At 34.3% G+C, this 27,410-nt stretch overlaps 6 protein-coding genes and 2 long non-coding RNA genes across 13 annotated transcripts; 3 read left to right on the top strand and 5 right to left on the bottom strand.

Annotated features, from left to right (window-relative positions):
• The first annotated feature begins 3 nt into the window (after positions 1-3).
• Alg11 (ALG11 alpha-1,2-mannosyltransferase) lies at positions 4-3,883 on the top strand. 2 transcript variants are annotated; one of them, XM_033482981.2, is made up of 8 exons: positions 4-518; positions 634-864; positions 951-1,183; positions 1,253-1,470; positions 1,552-1,836; positions 1,903-2,162; positions 2,263-2,397; positions 3,672-3,883. In XM_033482981.2, coding segments are annotated over exons 1-8 (1,368 nt in total). In that variant the 5' UTR covers positions 4-516; the 3' UTR covers positions 3,676-3,883. The 2 variants fall into 2 exon arrangements, with proteins under 2 accessions (XP_033338872.2, XP_033338871.2); XM_033482980.2 differs by lacking the exon at positions 3,672-3,883 and adding an exon at positions 2,465-2,714 and having other exon boundaries at positions 12-518.
• On the bottom strand, positions 2,839-5,210 carry Rtca (RNA 3'-terminal phosphate cyclase). Of its 2 annotated transcripts, XM_033482983.2 has the most exons (8): positions 4,986-5,209; positions 4,754-4,871; positions 4,360-4,684; positions 4,118-4,259; positions 3,911-4,050; positions 3,682-3,835; positions 3,372-3,596; positions 2,839-3,066 (listed from the first exon to the last, which is right to left on the bottom strand). In XM_033482983.2, the coding sequence occupies exons 1-7, from the start codon at positions 5,025-5,027 to the stop codon at positions 3,381-3,383; spliced, it is 1,137 nt and encodes a 378-aa protein (XP_033338874.2). In that variant the 5' UTR covers positions 5,028-5,209; the 3' UTR covers positions 2,839-3,066; positions 3,372-3,380. The 2 variants fall into 2 exon arrangements, with proteins under 2 accessions (XP_033338874.2, XP_033338875.2); XM_033482984.2 differs by lacking the exon at positions 2,839-3,066 and having other exon boundaries at positions 3,357-3,596; positions 3,662-3,835; positions 4,986-5,210.
• Positions 5,211-5,674: 464 nt separating this feature from the next.
• CycG (cyclin G) lies at positions 5,675-12,665 on the bottom strand. Of its 2 annotated transcripts, none has more exons than XM_033482720.2 (7): positions 12,507-12,665; positions 10,133-10,377; positions 9,634-10,050; positions 9,295-9,552; positions 8,991-9,199; positions 8,811-8,878; positions 5,675-8,728 (listed from the first exon to the last, which is right to left on the bottom strand). In XM_033482720.2, exons 2-6 carry the CDS (start codon positions 10,250-10,252, stop codon positions 8,833-8,835), a joined length of 1,050 nt encoding a protein of 349 aa, XP_033338611.1. In that variant the 5' UTR covers positions 10,253-10,377; positions 12,507-12,665; the 3' UTR covers positions 5,675-8,728; positions 8,811-8,832. The 2 variants fall into 2 exon arrangements, with proteins under 2 accessions (XP_033338611.1, XP_033338612.1); XM_033482721.2 differs by lacking the exon at positions 12,507-12,665 and adding an exon at positions 11,456-12,291.
• Positions 12,666-12,717: 52 nt separating this feature from the next.
• Positions 12,718-15,035, top strand: LOC117227462 (uncharacterized). Its single transcript, XR_004492084.2, has 2 exons — positions 12,718-12,980; positions 14,533-15,035. It is a non-coding gene; the product is annotated as an uncharacterized LOC117227462 (long non-coding RNA).
• On the bottom strand, positions 13,240-14,574 carry LOC117227459 (putative glutathione-specific gamma-glutamylcyclotransferase 2). Its single transcript, XM_033482723.2, has 3 exons — positions 14,417-14,574; positions 14,022-14,249; positions 13,240-13,863 (listed from the first exon to the last, which is right to left on the bottom strand). Exons 2-3 carry the CDS (start codon positions 14,154-14,156, stop codon positions 13,324-13,326), a joined length of 675 nt encoding a protein of 224 aa, XP_033338614.1. The 5' UTR covers positions 14,157-14,249; positions 14,417-14,574; the 3' UTR covers positions 13,240-13,323.
• Positions 14,916-18,729, bottom strand: LOC117227452 (kanadaptin). Of its 2 annotated transcripts, XM_076521968.1 has the most exons (8): positions 18,246-18,729; positions 17,896-18,133; positions 16,954-17,807; positions 16,568-16,839; positions 16,333-16,475; positions 16,101-16,261; positions 15,648-16,022; positions 14,916-15,578 (listed from the first exon to the last, which is right to left on the bottom strand). In XM_076521968.1, exons 3-8 carry the CDS (start codon positions 17,701-17,703, stop codon positions 15,024-15,026), a joined length of 2,256 nt encoding a protein of 751 aa, XP_076378083.1. In that variant the 5' UTR covers positions 17,704-17,807; positions 17,896-18,133; positions 18,246-18,729; the 3' UTR covers positions 14,916-15,023. The 2 variants fall into 2 exon arrangements, with proteins under 2 accessions (XP_076378083.1, XP_076378082.1); XM_076521967.1 differs by lacking the exon at positions 18,246-18,729 and having other exon boundaries at positions 16,954-18,131.
• On the top strand, positions 18,179-19,503 carry LOC117227460 (uncharacterized). The gene is made up of 4 exons (XR_004492080.2): positions 18,179-18,197; positions 18,414-18,476; positions 18,728-18,941; positions 19,025-19,503. It is a non-coding gene; the product is annotated as an uncharacterized LOC117227460 (long non-coding RNA).
• An 8-nt stretch (positions 19,504-19,511) lies between these two features.
• SF1 (splicing factor 1) lies at positions 19,512-26,433 on the bottom strand. 2 transcript variants are annotated; one of them, XM_076521973.1, is made up of 9 exons: positions 26,295-26,433; positions 25,062-25,214; positions 24,300-24,375; positions 22,298-22,450; positions 22,114-22,220; positions 21,877-22,043; positions 21,628-21,786; positions 21,272-21,549; positions 19,512-21,195 (listed from the first exon to the last, which is right to left on the bottom strand). In XM_076521973.1, exons 2-9 carry the CDS (start codon positions 25,114-25,116, stop codon positions 20,640-20,642), a joined length of 1,551 nt encoding a protein of 516 aa, XP_076378088.1. In that variant the 5' UTR covers positions 25,117-25,214; positions 26,295-26,433; the 3' UTR covers positions 19,512-20,639. The 2 variants fall into 2 exon arrangements, with proteins under 2 accessions (XP_076378088.1, XP_033338607.1); XM_033482716.2 differs by lacking the exon at positions 26,295-26,433 and adding an exon at positions 25,717-25,918.
• Positions 26,434-27,410: the final 977 nt, after the last annotated feature.

The following is a 27,410-nucleotide window of genomic DNA, read 5'->3' as shown; positions in this document are numbered from 1 at the left end:
TGATATGAGTAATAATAACAATAATAATAACAATAATAGGAATAATGTAAAAATCTTAAACGATAACGATGAACTGGATTTGCTTCAGAATAATGCATTTCATTTTGAAGTCTACATTGCAAACAAATATTTATTTTGTACAGTATTAAAGCTGTAGGATATAGACTACATACGAATGTACATTGCTTATGTAACTATCTAAGTGTATACATTGATTATGTTTGTACTATGAAGTTTAAGTATATCAAAGAACAAAGTAATGGCTGATACACAGTTGTTAAGATAGCAATAAAATTTGCATAAGGTTACACTTGAATACATACGTATTACGTATACGTTTTGTTCGATTCACATGCAGGAATTAACCTAACGCGAGATATTATTTAATTGATTAAAGTTTCATAGCGTTAACTCACAAAATTACTATAGATAACCCCGTACGGGTGTAACCGTGTCAAAATAATTTTTTGAAATTCAAGTTTTTCCAAAGGCAGGAATACGATTTTCTACACACTCATGTAAGATTTGAATACGTCAAATAATTATTGAAAATTACTATATGTTAAATAATTAATATGAAACAATTCTAGCCATTAATTACAAACCAATTAAATTTTTCTGTTTTCGTTTTAGGATATCTATAGCTTTATCATTAAATATGTTATTTGTACTTTTTATTTGCGAACTATTGTGCGTAATCGTAGCTGTACCCATTTTATTTGTAACGTGGAAAAAAGTATACTCTAAAAGGCGAATGGAAAGATCTAATAGAGGAACTGTCGTTGGCATCTTCCATCCGTATTGTAATTCGGGTGGTGGTGGTGAAAGAGTACTTTGGGCTGCAGTTAGAGCCATACAAACTAGGTATATAATAAGCCTTACTCTTGATCCAGCTCAATTCGTAGATTATCGAAATCCTTATTATTTTTCGCATTCTTTTTTTATTTCAGATATCCAGATGTACATATTGTGATTTATACGGGAGACCTTGATGCGGATCCAGAACAAATTATCAATAAAGCAGAAACAGTGTTCAATTTTAAAATTGAGAGAAAGTTGGAATTTGTTTATTTACATAAACGCAAATGGGTGGAAGCTACGATGTATCCATATTTTACCCTTTTGGGTCAAAGCTTAGGATCAATTTGGTTAGGCATCGAAGCTTTAAATAGCTACGTACCAGGTTCGCGATTATTGTATGCATCGAATGCTTCGTGTCTCGTCAAAACATACATCTAAAGTATAATTTTAGATATTTACATCGATACAATGGGTTATGCATTTACGTATCCATTATTCAGATATATCGGAGGATGTAGAGTAGCAACGTACACGCATTATCCTACAATTTCAACCGATATGTTACGGCATATTTACAGAAGAGTTATTTCCCATAATAACAGACGAATTATAGCTAGAAATCCATTTCTGTCAGCAGCTAAAATCGCTTACTACAAATTGTTTGCGTTTGTAAGTAGATTAGGATCGAAAGGTATCATATAATACAAGTATAATAAGCTTGTATATCGTCATCAATAGTAATCGCTGTAGATTTATGGATGGGCTGGCAGTAGCGCCGAAATTATCATGGTTAATTCTTCTTGGACGGAGGATCACATTAACGCAATTTGGAAGTGTCCACTAAAAACTCATAGGATCTATCCACCGTGCGACGTGAAACACTTAACAGAATTAAAGCTTTTTAACGAGGACGATAAAAGCGATACTATTCGTATAGTTTCAGTTGCACAATTCAGGCCAGAAAAAAATCATCCATTAATGCTGAGAGCGATGTACGAACTTAGATCAATTGTTAAAGAAGAAATTTGGGATAAGGTACATTTGGTACAAATTCAATTAAATATAGAAAAGTGATCACATCACGTTACATGAACATTCCAGATTCGCCTAATCCTTATTGGATCTTGCCGAAATGTGGAAGACGAAGTACGTGTTAAAGACATGCAGGATTTATCGAAACATTTTGCATTAGACGAAAACGTGGAATTTAAATTAAATATACCATATTCCGAGCTCGTATCGGAACTTCAAAGGGCAACAATAGGATTACATACTATGTGGAATGAACATTTTGGTATCAGCGTAGTTGAATGTATGGCTGCAGGATTAATTGTTGTGGCTCATGCTTCTGGAGGACCAAGGTGATCTTCTGTTAAGAAAAAGGAAAAAGGAAAAAGAAATGAAAAATGTTGCGAAACAAGTAGTAGAAAAATGCCTTAATGTATTTATTAATAATTCTAGAGCTGATATAATTGAAACTCAACCAGGGTCGCAAAATGGTTTTTTGGCTGAAGAAGCTGAAGAGTATGCAACGATTATGGCACATATCATTGGTATGCATCCAGAAGACAGAAACGCCATTAAAATGACAGCCAGGTATTTATTGCGCAAGCAATGGAAAAAAGATCGAGTATCACAAATATTTTTATATAATACTTTTCAGAGCATCCGTAAGCCGGTTTTCAGATGAGGTATTTGAAAGAGAATTTTTACGAACGATAGAACCATTTTTTCGACAAAAACAGGAATGAATTGTATGAAAAATGATTTTTGATCAACCAATGTGTTAATAATAATAAGTTTCTTTTTTTCTTTTTTATAAAATGTATTTATTAATCGTTTTATAAAACTTCAGAAATTCGTAAATGTAAATTATTCGAGTTTCATTGCCAAAGAAAAGCTCGAAAGAAAAATATTGAGTATCTTAATATTAACCCTTTTGGCACTCCGATCCCCATCCTCGGTAGACATAAAAAAAGCTGCTCGGAATTGTGGCATTTTCAAAATTACAAATCTTTTTTACCATATAATCTCGTGTTATATTCTATTTAAATATATTTATTATTTTTCCAACGTTATATCATTTAATATTATACTTGAAGATCTTATACGCATATGTACTTACTACTTCACGAATAAATACGTTCGAGTTGATAGTGATTTGTAAAAATTCTCTGAGCGCAAAGGGTTAAGTGCATACACTCGAACAGTATAATATATGTACATAGATATCGTCCGCGCGTATGCACAATGCGGACACATCGCCTGAAAACATTAATTATGGCAAAATTGGGGCATGACAGACTAAGCCAGGGGCACAGAACTGTTTAGGAGAATCTGTTGTTGGATCGATATCGTGGAAGAAAATCAAAATATAATTAGTTAACATAAATGTCAACGATACTTTAAGGAGCATTTAATTACAGTTTCACAGTCGTCAGTTGTTTCTGTACACGCTATCGACACAATAGATTCTCCGGAACAATTCCGTATCCTCGTATGGAATGTATTTCTCTCAGAATTATTTTTAAGGAGACTGCGCTACAATTACAATATAAAAAGAAACGTACAACATTTATTTATTGTGTTGTTAAAGGTTTATAATCACAACCTTCACACTCTAAAGTATACGAAATGTTATCTCCAACTTTTTTTTCATTCAATTTAAACCGAAGATTATAATGTTTTAACATCATTTCTGCCACTTTTATAGCCGTCTCGGTGTGACAAGTTAGTTTTTGACTTCCAAGTTTAATTTTCGAGGTGCCTTTTGCTAGAGCCATCAGTATTATTAACTGAAATAAACAAACATTAAAGAAAGTTCAATTACATAATTACATATAATAACAGAATTTTATACTATGTTATAGATAGAAATACTTGATCTTGAGCATGTTCGTCAACGCAAGACCCTGCTAAAATTGCGTTTAAGATTTCTCCAGCTGCTTGTACACCTGGTATAACTTGTTCTCGACGACTGGTACCCAATCCTGAACCACCATAGACACATCCACTAGTGGTAGTGCACACTACACTAGTATCGAATTATGTTTCATTATTAAATATAATTCGTAGAATCATATTGCTTTAGAATACTTTAATATCTCACTTGATGCCAGACCCATTTCCGAAGGCTACAACTTTATCTTCCTTATAACATTCAATGTTTATCTGTGAAATTGGAATATCGTATTTATTTAAACCTTCTATCAGAACTTCTTTAGCATCGTTCGCCATTTTATGTGCTTCCTGTGAAAAATTATTATTTAATTAGAAATAGAGTGGCCGTCAACACAATAATACACGGAATGCATACTTCGATATAAACAACACCGGCAACATATGCCCATCCTACTATATCCTTAGGTACACCAGGATCAATTAAATTAACAGCATTCAGAACGCGAACAGGTTTTACGTATAAACGCACTTCTCCGCCTCCCTTTGGATAATAACCCCTCCATCGATCATTAAAAAATTAATATTCTCTAAATAATACAATCTATACCTTATGTTAAGCATTATGGGAACTCATTTTATCTATAACATGTCGAGTACCTTCTCACAACTCTGAAGTCAAAATCAGCTCCAAATTTATTAAGTAAAGGTCTTAAAACTTCTGTAAGATATTCTATATGTGGCCCCATAGGAACATTTGTACCACCTTTAAGGATTAATGTGACAACATCTCCTCGTGGAAAAAATAAAGCACAGGGCAATGCTATTTGGGCTAACAAACAGATGCAACCAGCAGTTCCTGTATCTACGACAAATGTATGTCTTCCGTCCGAGTTTAAGTTATTCGGTTTAAACTCTATGCTAGTCGATCCTAGATTTGCTCCTTGTACTTCCGCGTTGCACATACTCTTCAATAATTCGATACCTATAATAATATTTGATTGGGAATTAATTTAATCATAAATATAGATTACCTAATTATGAATATGTATACCTTTTAAGTGTTGAGCAGCTAGTCCAGGTTTCGGTCGACCTGCTCTAATATTATTAATTTTCACTGGTATTTTGTACAATGCGCTCAGACACAATGCTATCCTCAATACTTGGCCACCCTTACAAAAATTAAGAACATAAATTTGTATTAATATCTAACATTTACGGTTTATCGATCCTATAACCTAACGGTAGTTTCGTTTTTAAAAAATGAACAGATTCTAAATACTTACACCCTCGCCTAAACTTCCGTCAATCTGTACTGTAGATGTCATAATATTAATGCTATGATCAAATGCCCAAGAAGAAACACGTATTATCGTGCGTAAATGGCTTTGACACTTGAAAATTGTTGGTTTAAAAATTTCGCTTTCGAACTTTTAAATGAAATGAAATTGAAGGTTGCTCATATATGCTCACTTCAAATATTCGAAATACATTCATAGCTATATTCATGTCAAAGTTGGAAATGGTGGGGATCCTGATCCCCACCATTGTAATGCCGTGACACCGTAATGCACATACTGTCTCAGGCAGTGAATCGTCAGCCAATCGGAGCAAAGAAAATTTCTATATCGATTCTCGCTAACGGATCAAGTTGCAACCTGACGACCAGGACCCATTATTATTGTAATTGTACATATATATATATATATATATATATATATATATATATATATGTATACGTAATGTACGTTTACATTGTGCAATTATTAACTTGCAATAATTGAAATTGACCATGATTACATTATGTGACTGTTTAATCGCAGTTGACGAATAAAAAATCTTAATATAATAATAATATATCCATTTCTGATAGAGAATATACATTATAATGTATGTATCTTGACATCTCGTATGTTTTAAGAGAAAGAGAGGGAGAGAGGGGGGGGAGGTAGAAAATATATGATTAATTCAATAATTAGTATTTGTTATTTTATTACAAATCATCATCATAAATATGATTGTTTTTTCCAGTTTTACTATAAACACACGTCTTTATATTACAAATTTTATGTTCATGTTTGAGATAATGCCACTAACATCACACATGAATAAAATGCGACACCTCTGTTTTTGTTCAGTTTACCAGAATCTTATTGTTTGCAACAAACAGTTACAGTTTTTTTACACATTTTACTTTTCATTTGATTGTACAGTATATAGAAATTGAAACAGAATGAACTATTTTTTGTGCACGTGATTTTTAACAATTTATTTTCATTTATATTGTCCTATAAAATCACAATTCCCATCAAATAAAAAATACGTTAACGTTGCAATTTAATATGTTAACATTTAATTTATTTTCTGATATATCCTCCTAATATTCCATTTTTAATAACAAATTCTAATCTTTTACTCTATTTCATAGTAACCTGAATAATATAATATTTTATACTCACAGTAAGCTTTTTTCGTTACTTTTTTTATGAGTTTAGAAAGAAGATTCAAGAAAATTATATACATACGTATACATATTAGATCGAATCATAAATAACTTCCGTTTCTTTATCAAACATTTATTTATTTCTTTTTTTTTCTTTTTTCTTTCTTATTTCATCTATTTCGAACTCTTATCTGTTTAGTGAAAGCAAAAACTCGTTTGTCCCGGTGACTCATAGTGGATAGATAAGAACAACAGATTCTACCTAGCTGCATCGGAAGTCATTTATGTCTCGACCTAATATATGTAAACAAATTCGTACTTAAGTCGTGTACTACATCTATAATTTATCACCGATTACATTCATAGTTTAAATAGTTTATAGAACATCATTCTTTTCTTTAAAGTATTATTGTTTATTATTATTATTATTATTATTTATTATCTCTTTCTGAAATTCCTTCGTAGGAAGAACGAGTAAAACTTGTGAAATTGTCTATTTCGTATGCTAAAATGTATAATTTTTCACTTTGTATTGGCATTTTATTGTAAGAAAAGATTCGGTAGAATTAACTTCGGAAAATATACAGAGTTGCATGTAATACTGGTTAATGTGTGCTAATGAAAAATCTCAGAGAATTCATGGTTTTCACAATAATAATAATTAACTTGTTTTCTTATCTGATTAAATACATCTCTGGATAACAGTCTAACATATTTTAGTATTACTCTAAGATATGTAATTTGAATTAATCTTTGCTATTCGTTCTACAAACAAAATGAAATTTTAATGCGTACAACTTATGACTAGCGTGAACTGGCTAAGGCTGCAAAGACACGATAACAATTGAATCAATCTCTATCAAAATGATCGTCGATTTGAAGTATTATACCTCATTTCTATATGTATCTTAAAAATTAGGCGTTCCGTATAAAATAAGAATATAACATCTTCGTGATTTTGCAATTAATCTATAAAAATTATACAATTATTATGTGTTTGTTCAACGTAAATTATTTTTATAGTAAATTCAAAGTATTTTCATTTTATTTTCAACGTCTTTTAAACACTATGAGATTGCCACAAAAGAAAAGCATCATATGAAAAATTAGTAGATAATAAATTGTTAGAAGATAAATTTTTAATTCTCAAATGGTCGAGACAATTTCGCTACCATGTAATAATTGCCACGATTGAAAACTACTTTAGTAAAAAATTCTATCACAAATTGTGGCTTCAAAATGTTGCTCTTATCTGTAATCGTATGTAATACTATGTATCTTAAATTATTTTACACATAATTATACTTTCACAGCTGACACGTTTTGCTTTTTCTATCTAATTTCCAAACAGTTTGTTTGAAGCATTCATAATAATTATATCGTTAACCTCTTGCGCTCTTATAAGTGTTTACAAAGAACGTGTATATACATTTCAATTACTCACATTTTTTCAATAATTCTTTTATAAATACTACCTAAATTTAAATCAACTTTGGTTTATTTTAAATGTCACCTTCATTACTACTCGGTCTTTTCGATCGTGTATGTTTTATACGTCACCTACACATATAGATAAATTCATATGAATTTAATATAAAAATAATGTTCATGTTATGAATATCGACAAATTTGAAAAACAGATTCAAATGAAATTTGCAAAATACCATCAGAGGGCAAAAGGATAAGCTGTTTAAATTATTCAATGCAAAATGCTTCGTTGCATCTTTTACTCCATTGATATATCGTAAAAACATTATAACAGAAAAGGCTATTCTATTTACATTCATTCGTAATTTATCCTCAAACAATACACACCATTTAAATACAGTCTCACGACAAAACATCAATCTCTGTGAATTCGCTTTTGGTTAAATTTTAAGAGTTTAGATTTATTGAATGTTTTGATCATTGTAATTAGTTTTATTAATTTTTATAATTTATTTTTAAATAATTTTTAATTTATATTTGCGCATGATTAATTTCCTTGCTCTTTCACACACACACGCACGCACGCACGCACCCCCCTCCCCCAATGTATATATATATATATATATATATATATATATATACATATATATATACGTATTATATATATATATATATATATATATATATACGTATACGTTATAAATAATAGAATTGCATCCATTTAGAGTTTTATCCATAAAGTACGAGTTTTACAATGGACATTGTATCACATTAACTTTAACGTTAGTAAAATACGATTTGCTGTTTCGACTTTATTCCCTTCATTTGCACATCATTCGTGTGCTATGTGAAACATTAAATTTCAAACAGAAATTCTCGTCTTTCTTTATAAAAGGTATGGTACAATTGAAAGAAAAAAAATTATGCATCCGATGAAACTAATATATCCAAAATCAATTTGATTTTTCATTTTAGAATACTGTAATAAAATGTGAACGTACACTCACTTGAGTTTTCAATGTATGATAGAAAAGAGATATCTGACAGTTCGTCGTACGACGTAAATACATCGGTATTTGTACTTTCTAATAATTTCTAATTTCAAATTAAACTTCTTTTATTGCTTGACGGATAAACACTGAACTTCTAATCCAGCACCTAAAAAGATAATATAATAAAAATTCCAACACATCCCTTTCGATTTATAAACTTGTACTTATAATGGCAACTGCAGACTCACATTAAGGCCTCGATATTACCACTTAACGTCTCTTGTTCCCATGGCGTCGACCAAACTTTCGATTTTTTCTATAAAAACAAGTGAAATAATTATTGCCATGCTATTAATTAATAAAAAATATTCTTATCGAACAACGCGATAATATTTATAAAGAAAAATTAAGTAATTGTAGGAACATACCTAATTTTACTCGGTGAAGGAACTGGAGCGTGTTCGGCGATAACAGGTAATACAGAAGTGAATTTATCGGTTGGACGTAAAAGGCGCGCCGTACGAGAGGATAATCTCCATATCAGTCTTTGTTTATGAGGAGTTTGCTCTTGAGCATTATATTTGCTCAATATAGCACCTACGGCCTCATGCGTGGAGAAAAAATTTGTGTCCGAAATCTGTAAGCAGGAATAATGAATAAACACGGACATAATGATTTTATTGCAGAAATATAATGTGATCATTAACGTTGTTATTATTATTTTAACGTTACCTTACATATTTTCTGAAGATCTACTGCAAATTCCAAAAGTCTAAGTATCTGATGTTTCGGTATTACAGTCATATTACAGATCGCAGAGGAACTAGGTATAATGGTTGTAGATTTGGTAGTATCCGCATTTGTATCCAGTCGATTGACTGCACTATCTAAGTATGTGCAAAGTAAAAGAAGTGCAACTTCTGACGGCCTTAAACTTGCACAGTTACCATCGCAAGCAACCATTTCTAGTCTCAGAAGGAGCTCGGATTCCTAAGACAATATAATAAGTTTCTGTTATTCTCATTTTAGCGCTAAAAATCTTTACTACAATAGATTAAACATATATCTCACTGTAACGATGTTATTGTACACCTCTCCTAAACCAAACTGTAATGCGACTGCATGGAACATAGCATGAAATAATCGAAGAAAAGTCAAGGGTGTAACAGGTTGTGTACCCGGTGCCCACTCTAGTTTGTTCCGTATCACTTCCGACATACGTTTCAAATCACCACCCGTGCATTTGCACTGGGAAATAGAGACTAAGTGATCAGCATCCAAGGACTGTGCTAACTGAACAGCAGCTATATGAAAAGCAGATACACTGATACAGGCCATATGTTTCGGCCTTGCTTTCATCTTTGTTAAGAAGCGGTCCATTAAATTGATGGCAATAAAAAACACGTCCGACGGTAAATCGTACCATACTTTCAAACACCTCAAAACATGGGCTGAACCATCACGAGCCCCGATCGTTATCTCATCATTCTGAAAAAGAGGACGGTACAAAATGGAAATTACTACAGACACAACATATACGAAAGTCTATTAATGCATCTTGTATACTTACTTGCGACATAGTCGGTAACTGAAGATTAGGTTGATATTTCACTTCTAGGACCAAAGCTTCTTGCAGTTGTTCGAGTAGCGGGTGGATTGCATCCGGTACAGGCAAGCCCGATGTGTCCATTCCTGCGATGTGTGACCAACAGCTAACTACAACAACAATGAAATAATAACACACAGAAGATGTGTAGTGTGGCTGATGATGCGGGTGTCACACAACAAGAATGGCGCAGCTGGCTAGCCTTGTATCTGTAACAATAATACGATAACGGATCTGAAAAAAGTTACTTAAACCAGCATTTGAATGTTTATTATATCCTTAATAGTAGTATCTGTTATAAAAACATTGTAAACACACAAATATTATTTAAAAAATATTTAAACAATTTGTTCTCCATGCTTCTGCCCTTTTACTAGGCTGTGACAATACGTGTCTGCATCCACGAGTAGTAAAACTGACAGTGAACTGTCAGTTTCAATGAATAGACAAGAAAACGAGTACATTTGGAATAACTTGGTTTCTATTTCAAATGTATGTATATACGATACAAAAATACGGAAGAGCTGAACAGCATGGTATCCGCGTACTTTTGCGAGTCGAACTTTTTAAAATTCGTTTCTCAATATTTTTAACGTTCACGAATTACATATGGTCGTCGGAACCAAGTGTCCGAGTCATCGCATATAATTAAAAAGTTTTAAGTTCCACTTATGATGCAATGGCCCTAGAGCATAAAAACATCTTTGTTTGGCACAATGCTGATATGTGTAACTGACATCGAATGAATAAATATTTATTTCACGATAACAGTATTAATCAAATGATACGAAGAACGGAGTAATGGTATCGAATCGTAAAAGCAACCTTAAATTATGCCGACTGCCACCGACGAACACCGCCAAAGAAAGATAACTACATATACAAAGCCATCGAACGGCTGATGCAACGAACTGTCAAAATCAAGGGTCAACTTTAAACGCTTGTACAAGTTTGTAACACAATGAAATCATATAGACGAATACACGGTACGTATTTTTTTAATTCGATTAACCTTCACATTTCAGTGTTGAACACTTTTGTGAATTACCGGATACAAGAATTGAAATGTTATCATGTGAAAAATTATATCGAACTATTCTGATTGTACTAGTTCTAAATGCTGACTTAAATAAGAAGAAATTGAACAGGCAGAAGTGAGTAACTGCAAAGAACATTTAGATTTCGAAGGTTAATGGCCGTTGGATTATCGATGGTGGTATGTTTTGTAATACTGTCGGTTATATGTAAGTGTGTAATATTGTGTTCGCATATATACTATTGACATACATGAAAAAAACACGGTCGTACGAGATCACTCAACTATGAAAAAAAACTATGCACATATATACTACACTTCGTTTTTTCCATTGTTTGCGTAAGAGCAAAACAATTCCCATGAGGAACGAACATACGCTCTTTGAGCGTGTTCTCAACTCGACTGACTGCATCTCTATCTTGTATGTCGCATCTCGTCTTGCACCTCGCAACTGCTTTGTTAATCGTCAATCGTCACATCGTCACATCGTCCCAGATGAACAATACCCGAACGATCACGGCGACAAACGAATTTCAAACGAACTTTACGAACGAAACGTTCTATGGTTGTATTCAAGCCGTTAACGTAACATGTTAAATATTGCCCGTAACACAGGCATTACCAAAATAATAGTTTATTCATATTATCATGTCATCCATTTTTAAAAATATGTGTCCCTGTATAAAAATGTAAAATTAAAAATACATTCCACGATTACCGCTGATTACGCTATTATGTATACAACTATCGATTAACCATTGAGAAAATAACACCTTGAATAAAATAATTACCGCTTCTACGAATGAAAGATATACGTTTTCATGCATTCTATTTTGAAAAGCTTGATATAATAATATACAGCAAATGTTGAATGGGGCAGAGTAGCAGGTGGAAGTACAATTAAAAAGATTGGTCCGCTTTAAGCTACATCGCAGAAAATAATCTTTTTTATGGACTTGTTATCGTCTCGATTGTAAAACAATTACAAACATATACATATTCATCGTACCATTTGAGTCTTACCACCATTTTGTCTTAGCTGGACAATCGAATTTATGTACGTACGTATGCATGTATGTACGTACGTATGCATGCATGTACGTATGCATGCATGTATGTATGTATGTATGTATGTATGTATGTATGTATGTATGTATGTATGTATGTATGTATGTATGTATGTATGTATGTATGTATGTATGTATGTATGTATGTATGTATGTATGTATGTACGTATGTATGTATGTATGTAACAATAATACATGTAATAGAAAAACTAGAAAATTTCGTACGATAACTCACCCGGATGCGTCCGAAACGCTTTCACGTTAATAGATCACCCAATCTTGGCTTTTTTTTATCGTATTCGTCGGTACATAGAGGAAACAGACACGCAGACGAACTACTGAGTTTGACAGTTGTTCTAACAATAAGAAATGGCGGAACCACGTACGTTCAGCTGATCATTACGCGTTACGGAGTCAACGCACGCTCATGCGTATTAAAAGTAGTTCCTTCACGAATTTAAAACTTATAACGTAAAGTAATGTAAAGACGTAAATAATTGTCATCGTTCGAAAAATGTTATTTCGGTGTAACATACAAAATTAGCTTTTATCATTTTTTTCTTTTTTTTTTTAAATTAACGTAAATGGTGGTTTGATAACCTTACGATTTAACGAATGAAACATATCGATATCGATGAAATCGAATAAATACATGTGCAATTATCTTTTTATGGATACATAAATATGATTATTAATATACGCGTAACAGGTTTGCTGCTTTGTTTATTTTTATCGTTTATCGCTTTCGTCATTGCCGATTGAACTGAATATAACGTGACTAGAATTCAAAATTGAATACTTTCTTCAGACTTTGGACGAACTTGGTCAAATGGGTCACTACATACTTTTCTTCATGAATTACTGAAAATTTGTCGGGGATAGTTACCGTTTAGAAACATTTTTTTGTAATGAAATAACTATTCTGATAGAATTGTTTTACATAGAATTAATTTAAATTACATTAGAAGAAGTATTAACAGGTTTTATATTTGTAATAACTTCTATCTTTCCTGGACTTACATTATATCCTAATAAAGTATAAAATATGTATTTTATCTATTTTTGTCAACAGTTGAATTTTTATCTAATTTTGCTTGTTCAGCTTCTTCCTTTTCCAATGCCTTTACAGTAGCTTCCAAAGTAAACAGATGCTCGTCGGACACATTCGGTGCTATTATTCGCATTGCAGACGCTAATTTATATAAATATTCGGTATTAGTTCCGCTAGGACCACGAGATACAAGTATGTGTTTAGCTATTGTAAAAACATCTTCTACACCCGCATAATTTGGATTATCTTCTCCACCTATATAAATTGTAATGTAAAACGGTGTATTATCTTCACTTAACGGTATTAATTTTGTACATCCAAGGATGCCCTGAGTAGAATTATTTTCTAACGAATGTACTCCAATGTTTTCTATCGAATAAGATGGATAAAAGGGGACACTTTTCCTTTCGTAGCCACCTTTTTCTCTGTAGTCCAAGTGTTTAACAACTTTATTTATGTCTTCGGATGATATTTTATATGCGATACCCCATACTTCGTCTTTGGCATTATTTGATGCTACCAATGTGACAACTCTGCCAGGCTAAAATGAATTTTATGCTCTGTTAAATCAATTTGTAAAAATTAGAGAAATGCAAATACAAATTATTGCCAATCAATAAAATGCCTTTGATAAACACATAGCTATAGTAATAAAGGATAAAAGAGATTTTGATGAAGAAATTATTATCGCAGACATACTCTACTGGGTATTCCTCTGTGGTCTGTACTTTTTTGATAAAATCTCCTACTGTACCCTTTAATGTGTCCGACCAAAATTTTTTCATACGGAAAATCTGCTTTCCATATAAGTGAACCATAACCAAATACCCACATTATAACTTATAGCATTACGCGATAATTATTTTAACAGCTCATTTCGATTTTCAATAAAAACGTTGCTCATCGATAAGTTGAAACCGTTAATATCTAGAATGATAAAAAAATGACTTATTGTAGATACTAGTTCTAAGAATATTTTACATTAAAAACACGTTAAACTGTTTATCAACAGTCATCGAACAGTCATAATTCATATATGTAGAGAGAGAGAGAGAGAGAGAGAACACATGTATCTATACCTGTCTTTTACATACCAAAATTTTCTACAAATACTTCTGATAGATATGTTTTTGGAAGAACTTATAATTTGAATACATATACAACCATATTTAAAGCACTGTTTGTTCGAACCACTTTTTCATGGTTTCAGCATGATGCCTATACAGAACGTACAGAGTACCGAGTACGGAAGAACAGTCAAGATCAAGAATCGCTTACTAATAAAACCACGCCTCCAAAGAATGAATCTCGCGGTGGGGAGGCAATCTATGAATTTATAAAGTAAAGGAGCACACTTAATTCTCAACCGGAGAGTTATATATGTATATTTTCAACAAATACGCTCAAACATAGAAATGTAACTATTTTCTATTTTACTCCGATTAACTAACGAAATTATATTGTATATGCATACTTATGTATCGCAACAATGTTGCCTCGTGGCCATAGACAAACAGGGATAATATAAAAATACAGGGCAGGTCATGCATGATTTTTCACCTATCTATTATGCTATAATATGCTATAGATAAATTCTCAGATTATTTTTTTAATTTAATAAACACACAAACAAACGTATGTATTTACAGTATAATACATCGAAATGTAATTGATTGAAATCACGTTATGTGTAACATAAATTTAGTAACCATATTTGTCGTTAAGACTCGTTTTTCCATCCCCTTCTTGTCCTTGTGGAGGAATCCACATAGAATAATTGTCGGCATAAATATCTTGATCACAAGATACTATTTTCCGACGTTTTTTTTCTCGGTTAGACCTATTTATGCTGATTGTGGAAGTAATATCATTAGCATCGACTGTAGTGATAGTATCAGTATTGTCAGCATCGGTGGTGGTAGGAATAGTAATAGTAGCAGTAGCAGTACTAGTAGTGGTACTACTACTAGTAGTAGTAATAGTAGTAGTAGTAGTAGTAGTAGTAGTAGTAGTAGTAGTAGTAGTAGTAGTAGTAGTAGTAGTAGTAGCAACGGTATCTGCATTAGATGTGCAAGAGTGTCGTAGTTCACAAATTTTTTTGTTTATGCGAGGAGACGAATTTGAAAGCAATTCATCTTTGTTTGCATCTTCAGGATCCGATTCTTCTTCAGATTCCTCTTCCATGCTATCCTTAGCAGATGTATATGATATTAATCCAGCGACGTTTCCGTTTGACCGACGATTATTAAGTTTTCCCTAAGACATGTTGAAAGTTGATATTAAGATTGTAAATAAAGAAAACTACAAAAAAACGAATAGATGTACCTTTCTAAGTTCAAGCATGTAACGTTGGATTTTACTTGCTTTTGATATGTCTTGTATAGTATTCATAATTATTTTATCTCGATCAGTTGTTGAATTTGTTGTTATACTTTGTTGAACAAGTGCCGGTAAATTTGCTGGTCGTGTCAAATCTAATAATTTCATTACGCTCGCTTCTTCTTTACGAAGAGTCAGTAGTTCCAGTTTCATCTTGACAATGTCGTTTTTAGACAAAGCGGACGAACTTAAATTTAACATAAAAGCATCCAAGGCGTCTTCTTCCGATGTTTCTGTCCTCATATTAGTTTCATATTGCCAATTTTTAATCGAATCTGTCAGATGCGAAATCCGTTTTAGAATTTTCCCATACTTTTCAAGCTGAAAGAAATCCAAGAATTACGGATACAATGATACGTCTATTATGAGAAATGTATAGTGCACAATTGTCAAGCTTACCAAAGAATTGTATGTCTCCACTTTTTCTTCCAATTTGCCAGCCAGCCGCATTCTTTGTTCACGTTTTCTTTCTATCGATCCTGTCCTATCTAAAAAATTGTCCTCGTCCGAATCATAGTAATCTTCGGCTTCCCAGTTTCTTGTTTTCCGTTTTTTTGCTTCTACAAGGGGACACAACAGATATATTAAGAAAAGAAACAAATTCGAGCTCAGATCAGATTCACGCACTCACCATGATGCGATTGTCTTAGTAATCCATATTTGTCCAATATTTTACAAGCTTCTAGCGCACATTTCACTACAGCTTCTTTTTTTTTGCCCTTGACAAGAGCTTCTGCTTTCAAAGAGTGACCTACAATATCTTCCATGGGTAGTCTGCAATTCATGTAATTAAATATATCAAAAAAGGGAATACAGCTTACAGACACAGTATTCGAAGATCGATTAGATTCAAAACGGACACTTACTCTACCCAACATAAAAATTGACCAGGTCCTCTTTCTTCTGTTTTGTACTGTAGATCATATCCTTCTCTCTCGAACCAACCTCTTAAGGTCTTTTTAGGGTCTTCCAAAACTAACTCCTCGTCGCCAATGCAGGCATAAGGATTCTCTTGCAAATCTGTTTCTTCATTAGCATCCTCTCTCATACCCCAGTCAATACCATCGGTCTCTTTGTTTTCATTAAATGATTCATCATCTTGGTTGCCAGGTTTTTCTAGCTTCGATGCTCGCATTTGCTATAAGATTGTTGTTTGTTACATGCATTAATGCTTATATCGTATCCATCGAATATATTTATACACAGTAGTACCTCAATAATTATATTTAAAAAAGTAAACAGTATAAAATACCTTCAATTCTGATATTGTGTACAGAGATTCCTCTTCTTGATCATCCAATGGAGCTTGTAATATGAATTTTCTCTGACTACATCCAAATCTGAGCATATGACCACCTCGCAGCCGTACATAAATATTAGGTTTAATACGACTTCCATTCCAAAAAGTACCATGAGTACTTCCTAGGTCATATACATAAAGGCCTTTAGAGTGTTCACGATCTTCTATCGATCTGTACTGTAAGACAGCATGATGCCGAGAAATTGTTGGATGAGCTAACGATATGTGACACGATGGTAGGCGTCCAATGACATAAAAACTTTGTTTCGTGAGCGAAATTGTGTCTATAATGACGCCAGATTTTAATACCTCCATTTTGTAATCTTTTTCTGCTTTTCCACTCCAAGGAGGTTCCATGTAAGGAAACGGTGGATCCTTAAAATGTTCTTGAGATTTTTCCACTATAACCAAGCTTTCTGGGTTTCCAATCGAAAAGACAGGGCACGTTTTCAAATGTTTACCTTCTAATCGAGAACGTTCGAGTCCAGTAACAGTCGGTTTTTTAAAAACTATGTCGGTACTACTGGTCTCATTAGGAATTTTTAAGGAATCAGTTCTATTATTTTCCATCGAACTGGATAAGGTACTATCACAGCCTTTTTCGTCGTCTAGTTTTCTTACTTTCTCGTTGTTCGAATTCATTGTAATCTCGTTCATTTCCATTTCACGCAATAATTCTTCCTCATTTACTTTTATTTCCATAATTACTTTCACCAACAACGTTAAGAAAGCGTTCGTTAGAAGTTCGCATCGATATTGACCGGAATAGTGAAATAATGTAATCACATACTATCAGGGGGGCTCGACTAAAATTCAATATGGCGATTTATTTAATTCTGGTTTTGCCAAACAAATGGTTACGCCACCTGTGATAAAAAATGTAGAAAATTTTACCTTATTTAAACTCAGTTCTAGTTGTACGCTTAGACCTCTTTTACATGGCGATTTGTGATTACATCGCGCGATTCACGTTCAATACACTGTATTTGAAGTTAGATTCAAATGAACACTCCCATTGAATTACACGTACGGTTGGTATCCATCAAACGCGAACTAGCCGTGTGAAAGACCGTCTTTCATTTCTCTGTCTCAGGTTTAGAGCTTGGAGCTTTCTAACTATGTAATAACCCTTCTGTAATAACACTTCACGGTGTAAGTGGATAACTTTCAATTAAATACCGTGTTATCGAAGTCAGGTAATGTAGAAAATTGTAATGGAGTCAAAAGTACATATACGTACGTACCGACTTATTAGTTGCAATATCTCGCCACAATAGTCTGCCAAAATGTCAAATGTCCATCTCGTGGACATAGCAGTGTTCTCATCTCATGCACAATATGCACGATGGTGCGCAATGGTTCCAACCATTCCGACGTAAAAAAGTTAAGGTGACGTGTATCCTATTTTTCAGTTTCTTGGTTGTGGTTTTGTAAAATGAATACATTTAAACGGGATAAGAAGGAGGAGGAAGATGGTAACTATGAACATACGTGCTCTACCTCTCATATTTAATGTAAGTTTTAAGTTGTAATCGAAACTAAACGGGTGGTCAGCCACGTTCTTGTGGCAGTTCCTACCGAACAGGTTGAGACGACTTTTTCGTAAAAGTTCGAAGAAGCAGTAGTATTCCTTCACTGAAATCTTTCAATCTATATCTCTTATCCGAGTGACATTCAGATGGTCGATTTTATTATGTTTTACTTAACGTAATCTTTTTTTCTTTAGGTGAGGGGAATCCTTTCCAAAATTTAGAGAAGACAACTATGACGACGAGGTTCGTCATCGTGCGGCTTATTATTGCGCCATACTCCAACAGCAAATGGATCCCGCTATTCTCCCACCCTCGATACAACCTCCCCATCTGACCGTGTCTGGTTTAGAAGTAGCCTTAATGAAATACATGCATACATCCATGAATGAACCATTCGATATCTCTCAGGTAATCATATAAGCATTTCAGCGTACGTTAATATCTACAAATGATCGTCAGCATCTAGTCGATGAAATTTTGATTGTTTTCAGATTCCTTCGGCACAGACAATGGACGAATTATTGGAAGCCGTAGATCAGATAGTTGACAAAAAAACGAAGAAGTTTTATACGAGAACGATGCATGATTGATCGGCGTTACTAGATATACCACAATTGGAGTTGTTGATTTGCAATTTGATACTAGTTAAATCATCGCCTGAATTCGATCCAACAGAATCGGAGACAGAATACCACATAAAGTGCATCAAGCATGGGCGGTTACTTCAGAGATGATAAAGAAATTCTTGCACGTGCAAGATTAGCATTATCCGGCACTCAAATGACAATGCAATTAACAGTTCTATGTTCAGATCCGGATGTCGCAGAATTAACTTCGGGGTCAGCGGGTCTACATATATGCATATAACGGTAATCTATATCACCACGATTTCGATATTTTTAGTATTATAAGAATAAGATTACATTAACGTAATGTGTAAAAAAAAGAAGAAAGAATGTTTTTTAAGAAACGCTTGCATTTGTTTTGTGTATACCTTTATTGTGTAATTAACATACACATCACAAGCTATTGTACAATTTCACAAACTATCTTTTTGTATTCTAAACGTAACACGCAATACTAACGATATTTCATATACATAGAGTAGATTCTTCATATTGAATTAGTGAATCGCTTCGTGTTCGTTAGTAAATTGGTGATAAGAAAAATTATTGCGCTTGGACGTTTGCGATATCATATTTATGTTTCGGTATAGTTGGTAAATACTTAACATATTCCGCATCGGTTTTGAAAGATTTGCAGAAATTATTCTAAGATAAATAACCTAAGTAATAGTTAAAATTGACAACTGATCGCTTACACAAGAAAATAATTGATTATTGTTGAACGCTTCATTATATTATCCAATGTTTCAACGATCAATTAAAATAATTACAATCAACCAAAAACTTTGTCATAAAAGCTATTACAACGCGCTTGCAAATTTTGAGTCGTACGAACTTCGACACAAGAGGTTTGTAGAAAAACGCATTTTCGCATTGAACATTTATTTTACGATGTACAATCCTCGTTTCATACGGTGGGTAATATACTGAAGCGAAATATTGATTACAGTAATACTTGTGCACAGCAACAAATGCACCGACGTAGGTATACGCAATTTCGTGCACGCTACTCGCACATTACAATACAGTGTACAAATTATATTCTAGTCGTAATGTACGATACAGGGTGTTCAGAATATTATGTAAGTAAAAATGATCGTGGTTCGAGGGGCATTATAAAAATGCTTTTGGCGTATATCACTTACACATATACATTTATAAGAAAACTTTAGGTTTACGTCATACACAATAAGTTTGAAAATAATGGTAACCAAAACTATATAGATACCTGTTGTTTTTCTGCTGAGCACAACACGTAGTAGATACGTTTGTACAGCGTATTACGAACCTAAAGCCACTTTTTTCTACACATCACATGGTCCAGATCAACATACATTGAGAAATAAATTGATTGAATCGTCTCGTAGATATTAACTGCTTTCAGGCGAACGTTACAATCTATCATTTACTGACACGATCGATAGTATTTCTCTAGTGTACGGACGAAGATTTAATTAAATGAGCAGACGATTGTTTTACACTAACTTGTTGGTGGCGGTGGTGGCGGTGGTTGCGCCAAGAGCGTAGGTAAAGTGTTGAGATCGATGCCAGGCGGAGCTGGTGTTTGTTGCTGCGGAGGAGGTGGAACCGGTGCCGCCGGTGGCCATCCACCCATTTGTTGCGGCTGCCATCCTGGAAATCCTGGCGGCGGAGCTGTTCCAGGTGGAGGTGGCCGCATTGGTCCTTGCTGGCCCTGTTGCCACGGTGGAATACCCATGCCAGGAGGTGGGATCTGTGTTGGTGGCATTTGTCCAGGCGGCGGTGGCTGATTATTGCCAGCCATCCAGGGCATCAACGGAGGGATATTCGGTTGGGACGTAGAGCCCGGCGGTGGTGGTGGCGGTTGCATTACACCAGGTGGAGGAGGCATGCTAACCGGTGGTTGCCATTGCATGTTCATACCATTCATGTTGCTTACTTCACCTTGACTCCACGGTGGTGGAGCCATGCCTGGCGGTGGCATCATTGGTCCGCCTTGCATCATTTGTGGAGGCGGATGAGCTGGTGCCGCCATTAAAGCACGAGGAGCTTGTTGTCTAAACGGAGAAACATTATAAAACTATAGGTTAACCATTCGAAATATTACCACTTTTTACAACACGATCTTCTTACCTGTCGAAAAGACCCGGATAATTTGGATTTGGGTTTGGTTGTCGTTGTTGTCCACTTTTCGATCTATCAGGCGGCGGACCCTCGCCTAATTCTGCCATAAGAGACATATATTCCTCATCGATTTTAGCTTTATCACCGCCAGGTCCCATTCCTCCCATTCCTGCGGCAGCTGGTCCACCCTGACCTGGTCTTTTAGACCGACAATCGCGAGCGATATGGCCTGCTCCTCCGCAGCTCGAGCACACTATGTTGTTTGTTACATTTGGCTTATCTGGACACTATAGCAATCAAAATGAAAATACATATCAAGGCGCTTGTTAAAAGTACAAGGGGATTAAGTAATATATTGTGCGAACCAGCCACGATTTGTGATCCGATGCGCCGCAATTAGTACAACGTGGTCCATCATTTTCTCGCAATGTTCCATTCAATAAAGCCAACTCTCTAAGCTGATTACGTCGTAAATCATTTTGTCCTTCAGGCACTTCCACACCTTGTCGTATAATTTCATGAATCTGTTGGAAAAAATGAAAGCATTAAAATATATTAATTTATAAAATCATGCGCAATACGATAATGGCTACGCAACCAAAACGCGACCATACTCTTTCAACAGCTTTCTTTACAGCATCCAAATTATTGGCTGTAATATACGCATGCAGAGGTTCATCCTCGCCAGGCAAAGGTTGTCCATCTTTCCTTCCAACTTTTCCCTCTTTCACGGAGCCTTTACCCCGAATTATGATCTTCGCTCCAGTTTCCTTCTCCATTGCTGTATATTAGCAAAGAATAAGTCATGACGTGCATGGAATTTCTATCATGCATTCACAGCATTTACTTACACTTCAATGTATTGCCACGTGGGCCAATAAGCAGACCAACAAAGTTGATGTCTGGATGTTCCTCTTGAGGAATCATTACTTTGTCATGTACCCGTATTATCGGAGGCCTAGATACGAGATACAAGAAAACCAAACGTTATTGGGAAAATCTCCTTCGTTAATTCTTCATATGCTTTAATCTTACTTATAATCTGGCGGAGGTTTGAACTCGGGATTAATTTTGAGAATCTTCTGAATAAGATTGTGACGTTCTTCTTCCAATTTACGTCTAGTACGGTATTCCCTTGTGTTCAACCGTTTACCATCGCTACTGTATATTGGTTCTGGAGATGGTGATCTGTAAAACAAAAGAACAAAAGAATACGTTAAGATACAAAGTCTGAATCAAGATGATACTAGCATACAAGCAACCTGATCCTACTATGACTGTGTGATTAAGTGAGGAAAGAGCTGCTGATTATTAACAGAAAGTTGGTAATTGGGACAATGCTTTGATTTTCTGCTTTTCTTTTTTTTTTTTTTTCAACGTTATTTGGCTTTAACCGTTTGCTCCATTTACATATTGTATACTGTCTCTTATAAATAAGATACATTGTGACCATGTTGGAAAAAAAAAAATATTCTGCGATGCAACATTATTTGGCTTTAATCGTTTGTTCCATTTACATATTGTATATTGTCTCTTATAAATAAGATACATTGTGACCATGTTGGAAAAAGAATAGTCTGCGATGCAACATCCAAAACAATTATTATTATCCTTTGCATCGAGTAAGTCAAATAGAAATAGAATCCAAAATAAATAATACATTTGGCATATCTATATACAAATGTACAATGTGTCATAATTTTGAGTTTTGAGGGAAACAAGAGCAGTTTAAGCATTAAAGATGAACCTTTGATAGTTCAACAATTGCGCGTTTGCTAATTCAAAATGTTTGATTGTACGATACACCAAAATTATACATTTAAGAATGTATAAAGTTTGTTTTCCAACAATGCCGAGGTATCGAAACAAAGAATAAAAAATTATATATTGTTAATTGTAGGATTGCTATATATGTCTAATCAGTAGTAGGTAACCACTGGAAGACTGCGTGTTTGTGCACGGCAGATATCGGTATGATGTCAGCTGCTACGATAGATCCTGTGATTATTAGGAAACAATTTTTTTGGGTTAGTTAATAATAGCTTGTATATCTTACTATGATGTATAATACTAATGAAACACAATAATATAAAATAATGGTTCCAGCTAAAATCAGAAAAGTTAAACCTATTGGAGTAAATTAATTTATTAGAGAAATTAATAAGTGTATCTAGTTAAAGTCGAACCTGAAAGTAACGTAAGATTGATCTTTATATAGTATTATGCCTATAATAGCAATTATCATCTGATCAATTTCATTATTTTCCTGAAATCTGCTCATTAAACTTGTCATTAAGAGGAGAAAAAACTCTATCGTAATTCCTTAATGATACAGATATTCCTGTGGCCATTAACAAAACAAACAATAAGATTTAAAGTACCGTGCAAGTCACGGCTGCCTAATTAGGAGAAGTGTTTCTCAAGGCATCCTATGCGCAAGTTTCCATTATTTTATTAGAATCGAACATTTTCAAATAGATCTATGAAATCTGATCGTTGAATAGAGCCTACTAATTTGTACTACTGTGAACTTCAATGATATAGGACTGCATAGGAACACCTTCAAATATCCCTACATGTGCAATAATAGAGCTATTTAGAAGATATATGGACTAGAATACCCACTGCGTATTAAACACTGCTACTATAATTTATTTATATATACATATACGCACATACATGTATTATATATGTGAAGAAAATCAGTAGTGTTTTTTTCTTTTCTTTTTCTTTTTTTTACGTATTAGAAAATTCGACATATGCGAACGTAATAGAAACATTTTCATTTGTAGCAGTGTTTAAAAAATGAATTAGTAAAATAAATTTATTAGGGCAAACCAATATTATCAAAATTCATCTTCTGTGCTGCATGGTGGCTTAAATCAAGCCCAATCTTTTCAAACAGACATCAGTATTCCACACTAATTGTATTGGAGCCAAATCATAAGGCCCCAGTATTTATGGGCTGCTGAATGGTCAGTAGATAGGTATTGTAGATATGTAACGGTCATTTTTGGTATGTAAGTTTCTTTCAAACCTTTCCTCAGGATTAAGTGGAATTCCAAGGTCTCCAGTGCGTAGTTTCCTGCTGATTTCCTCGATCTGCAGCTGAACTGTAAACCAACGGGTTAGAGGGGGCGGAAACCCCAACAGTTAGAGATATTGCCAATTTGCCATAGCCATATACATTCTATAATGTAAGCATGTGTCAAAGGTGTAGAACAGTTCCTTATATCTAACAATTTCCATGAGGTAAATGTTCCAGTAAAATATATACATTTGTTCCTTTTATTTTATTTTTTTAATAAGGTACAAAAATATATTTCTCTAGCGTTTATGTTTGCTATTATATGTTGCTGCGATTATATGTTGCATTCAAAAACAGGTGTCAAAATCTGCTGAATTAATCTACACTAAGAATTTCTGTAATTGTTCTTGTCCAGCAAAATTGGCAATTCCTATTGCCATAAGTTATGTATTGAAATTATTTAAAAAACAAAAGAAAATCAATTACCTCTGACAGCTATATACTTCAGCAATACGTACATACATACGTACATACATACGTACATACATACATACATACATACATACATACTTACATCTTTTATAGTACTATAAATTTGGTTTCAGAAACTTATATGCAGAAGCGAGATATTCTTATATCGTTTCCTGCTCGTATATGTGTAATCATATATACATACATGTATATACATACATGTGCGCATACATATATTCATATAAAAAAAGTAATTAAATGGAAACAACAACTACACAAATGAAAAGAAAATAAACTTACAGAGGTAAGCCTTCTCCTGTTCAGGAGTCAGGTTTGTTGGGAGAACTGTAGGCATGCCAGGTATAAATGTTTTGTCATGTTCGCTACCACCCCATCTAGTTCTCCTCCTCTTCCTACGTTCCTCTTTCGTCTCTTTTTCCTGTTTACCGTCACCTAAAATATTTTCAAATTATTCAAGCATAATTAACATCTTTCACAATGGACATATCATGTTTAGATCCTCTTTATTGTAATATTTGAGAACATCTCATTATAGCGAAAATGCTTGTATCTTGAGAGAGATTACCGCTTGATCCAGTCAATACAAGAACTATTAGCTGGAGCAAAGTTTTTTTTGAAGTTGACAATGTCTGAAAATGCCATCAAGTTTCTATCGTGATTGTACTTGCGAGTTACTATATAAACAGCAAACAAGACTATAATTAAGAATGCTAACTATTTTAATAATCAAGGCTGTACCATAAATTTGTTAAAGAAATTGGAATTTCGTGAATTTGAACAGATTTTCTTTCTTTACACCTACTATACTTTTCGTTTTTTCAAAGGTCTGTATACATATATGTAAAGGACAACCAACAAACAGCACACAGCACAATGGATAGTAACAGGCTATGTAAAACCATATGATATATTAAACGAACTGTATACTGCATACTTTCCGCTTCGCGTTTCCTGACATTGTTCGTCGTTGTATTTGAGGAATTGGCGTTTAGCTGGGTACCATTTGCAATCGCAGCGCTGACCGCGGCGGCTGCAGCCGCTGCAGCGGCGGCCGCGTTTGCAGTTGCAGCATTTTGCTGTGCGTTTTGCAAGTAGCTCGGGTTCAACAGCGACGTGAAATTTCGCGATTGATTCATGTCGATGGGATCGATCGAACCAGCAATGTAAGAATACGTTTACGCGTATATACGTGTTATCCAGAACAACACCGTTTTATTAATCCACGATCAGAAACAGAAACGTTCACTTCAACTAAGGAAAATGGCGGAGCTCAACTGAGGAACAACGACAACGACAACTTTCGTCTTTCGCCTCTATCATGGGAACGGGACAGAACGGGAACACCGGAGGCGGATGCAGTCCTTTTGGCTGAAATTACATACATACGTACATACATACATACGTACATACATACATACATACATACATACATACATACATACATACATACACACACACATAAATTTATACGCGATGCATACGTAACTGTACTACATACAGAGTGATACATACCTCACAACTCCTGCACATTTTTCTTCCCCTCTAAGCAAGCGCCTGGTATCCCCACTATTTTACTGTGCAGCCAATCCGCAGTGAATTCTGTCTTAGCATTGGATCGACAGCCAATCATAGCAAAGCAATTTCTACATCTATTCTCGCTAACGGAGCGTGCTGTGGCCGGAGAGTTTTGGAGAAACAGAAGTATCACTGTAGTGGAGAACATTCTCGCTAGCTGGAGCCTCGATGAGTTTTGAAACACTCTTAACATTGCATACAGTCAGTCTGTAAAGGCTGGGTACATCACATCGATTACATTGCGTACATACTTAGTATGTATGCGTGTACGTGACAGTTACATATGTATAGAAAGTTCGTGAAAAAGGTCGCGAATTTCGACAGCGGCTCCGATGTTCTCGCTGCTACATTGTCGATGATAGAATGGATCAATCTAAAAGAATCTAAAACGAAAATACGTGTACTTTAAATACTATTATAAAGATATAAGAGACTATGGGAAATAAAAATAAGTATGACTTATTGCTTATGTCCATTATATCTATTCACTGGTTCGTTTGCGATTAGCTTGACTTTGCTTAGAATGGCGGGAATGGTGTTGCGTCGGCACATGGTCTACCCACAGTCCATCAAATGCAAATGTGGATAGGCAACCATATTGAATTTTAGTTCGTCCAAGCATGCAGATAAATCACAGATGGCCCTTTTGGTCACAAAAATGCCTCCATTTTTTTCCTATAAAGTTGACGCCCTCTAGTTACGTATCTACAAACATCTCACTAACTGGATTACAGAAATGTACTGTATACAGGTCAGAAATTTACAGAATTAAACAAAACTTTAAATGTTGCATCATATAGATTTGTTGATGAATTTTGAAAAAATGACGATACCTCTTACAATTTTTTACTTGAATTGAACATGTACGATTCGTGGGTGTTCGAAAACCTTTGCATATTTGTACTCTTCCCCAAAAATATTGCATACATGTCAAGTACACATGTACAGTATGAGAGTAATTAAATAAAATATTTATTTACGTCAACTAAAAGAATTAATCGTTAAATGTAAATCGCTGATTAAAAGTATTGATCGCTTAATTGGAATTCTATT

Source organism: Megalopta genalis, chromosome 5 (assembly GCF_051020955.1).
Source record: "Megalopta genalis isolate 19385.01 chromosome 5, iyMegGena1_principal, whole genome shotgun sequence".
In the NCBI taxonomy this organism is placed as follows: Eukaryota; Metazoa; Arthropoda; class Insecta; order Hymenoptera; family Halictidae; genus Megalopta; species Megalopta genalis.
The sequence above is the reverse complement of the archived record's forward strand: the minus strand, read 5'-3'. Positions and strand labels throughout refer to the sequence as shown.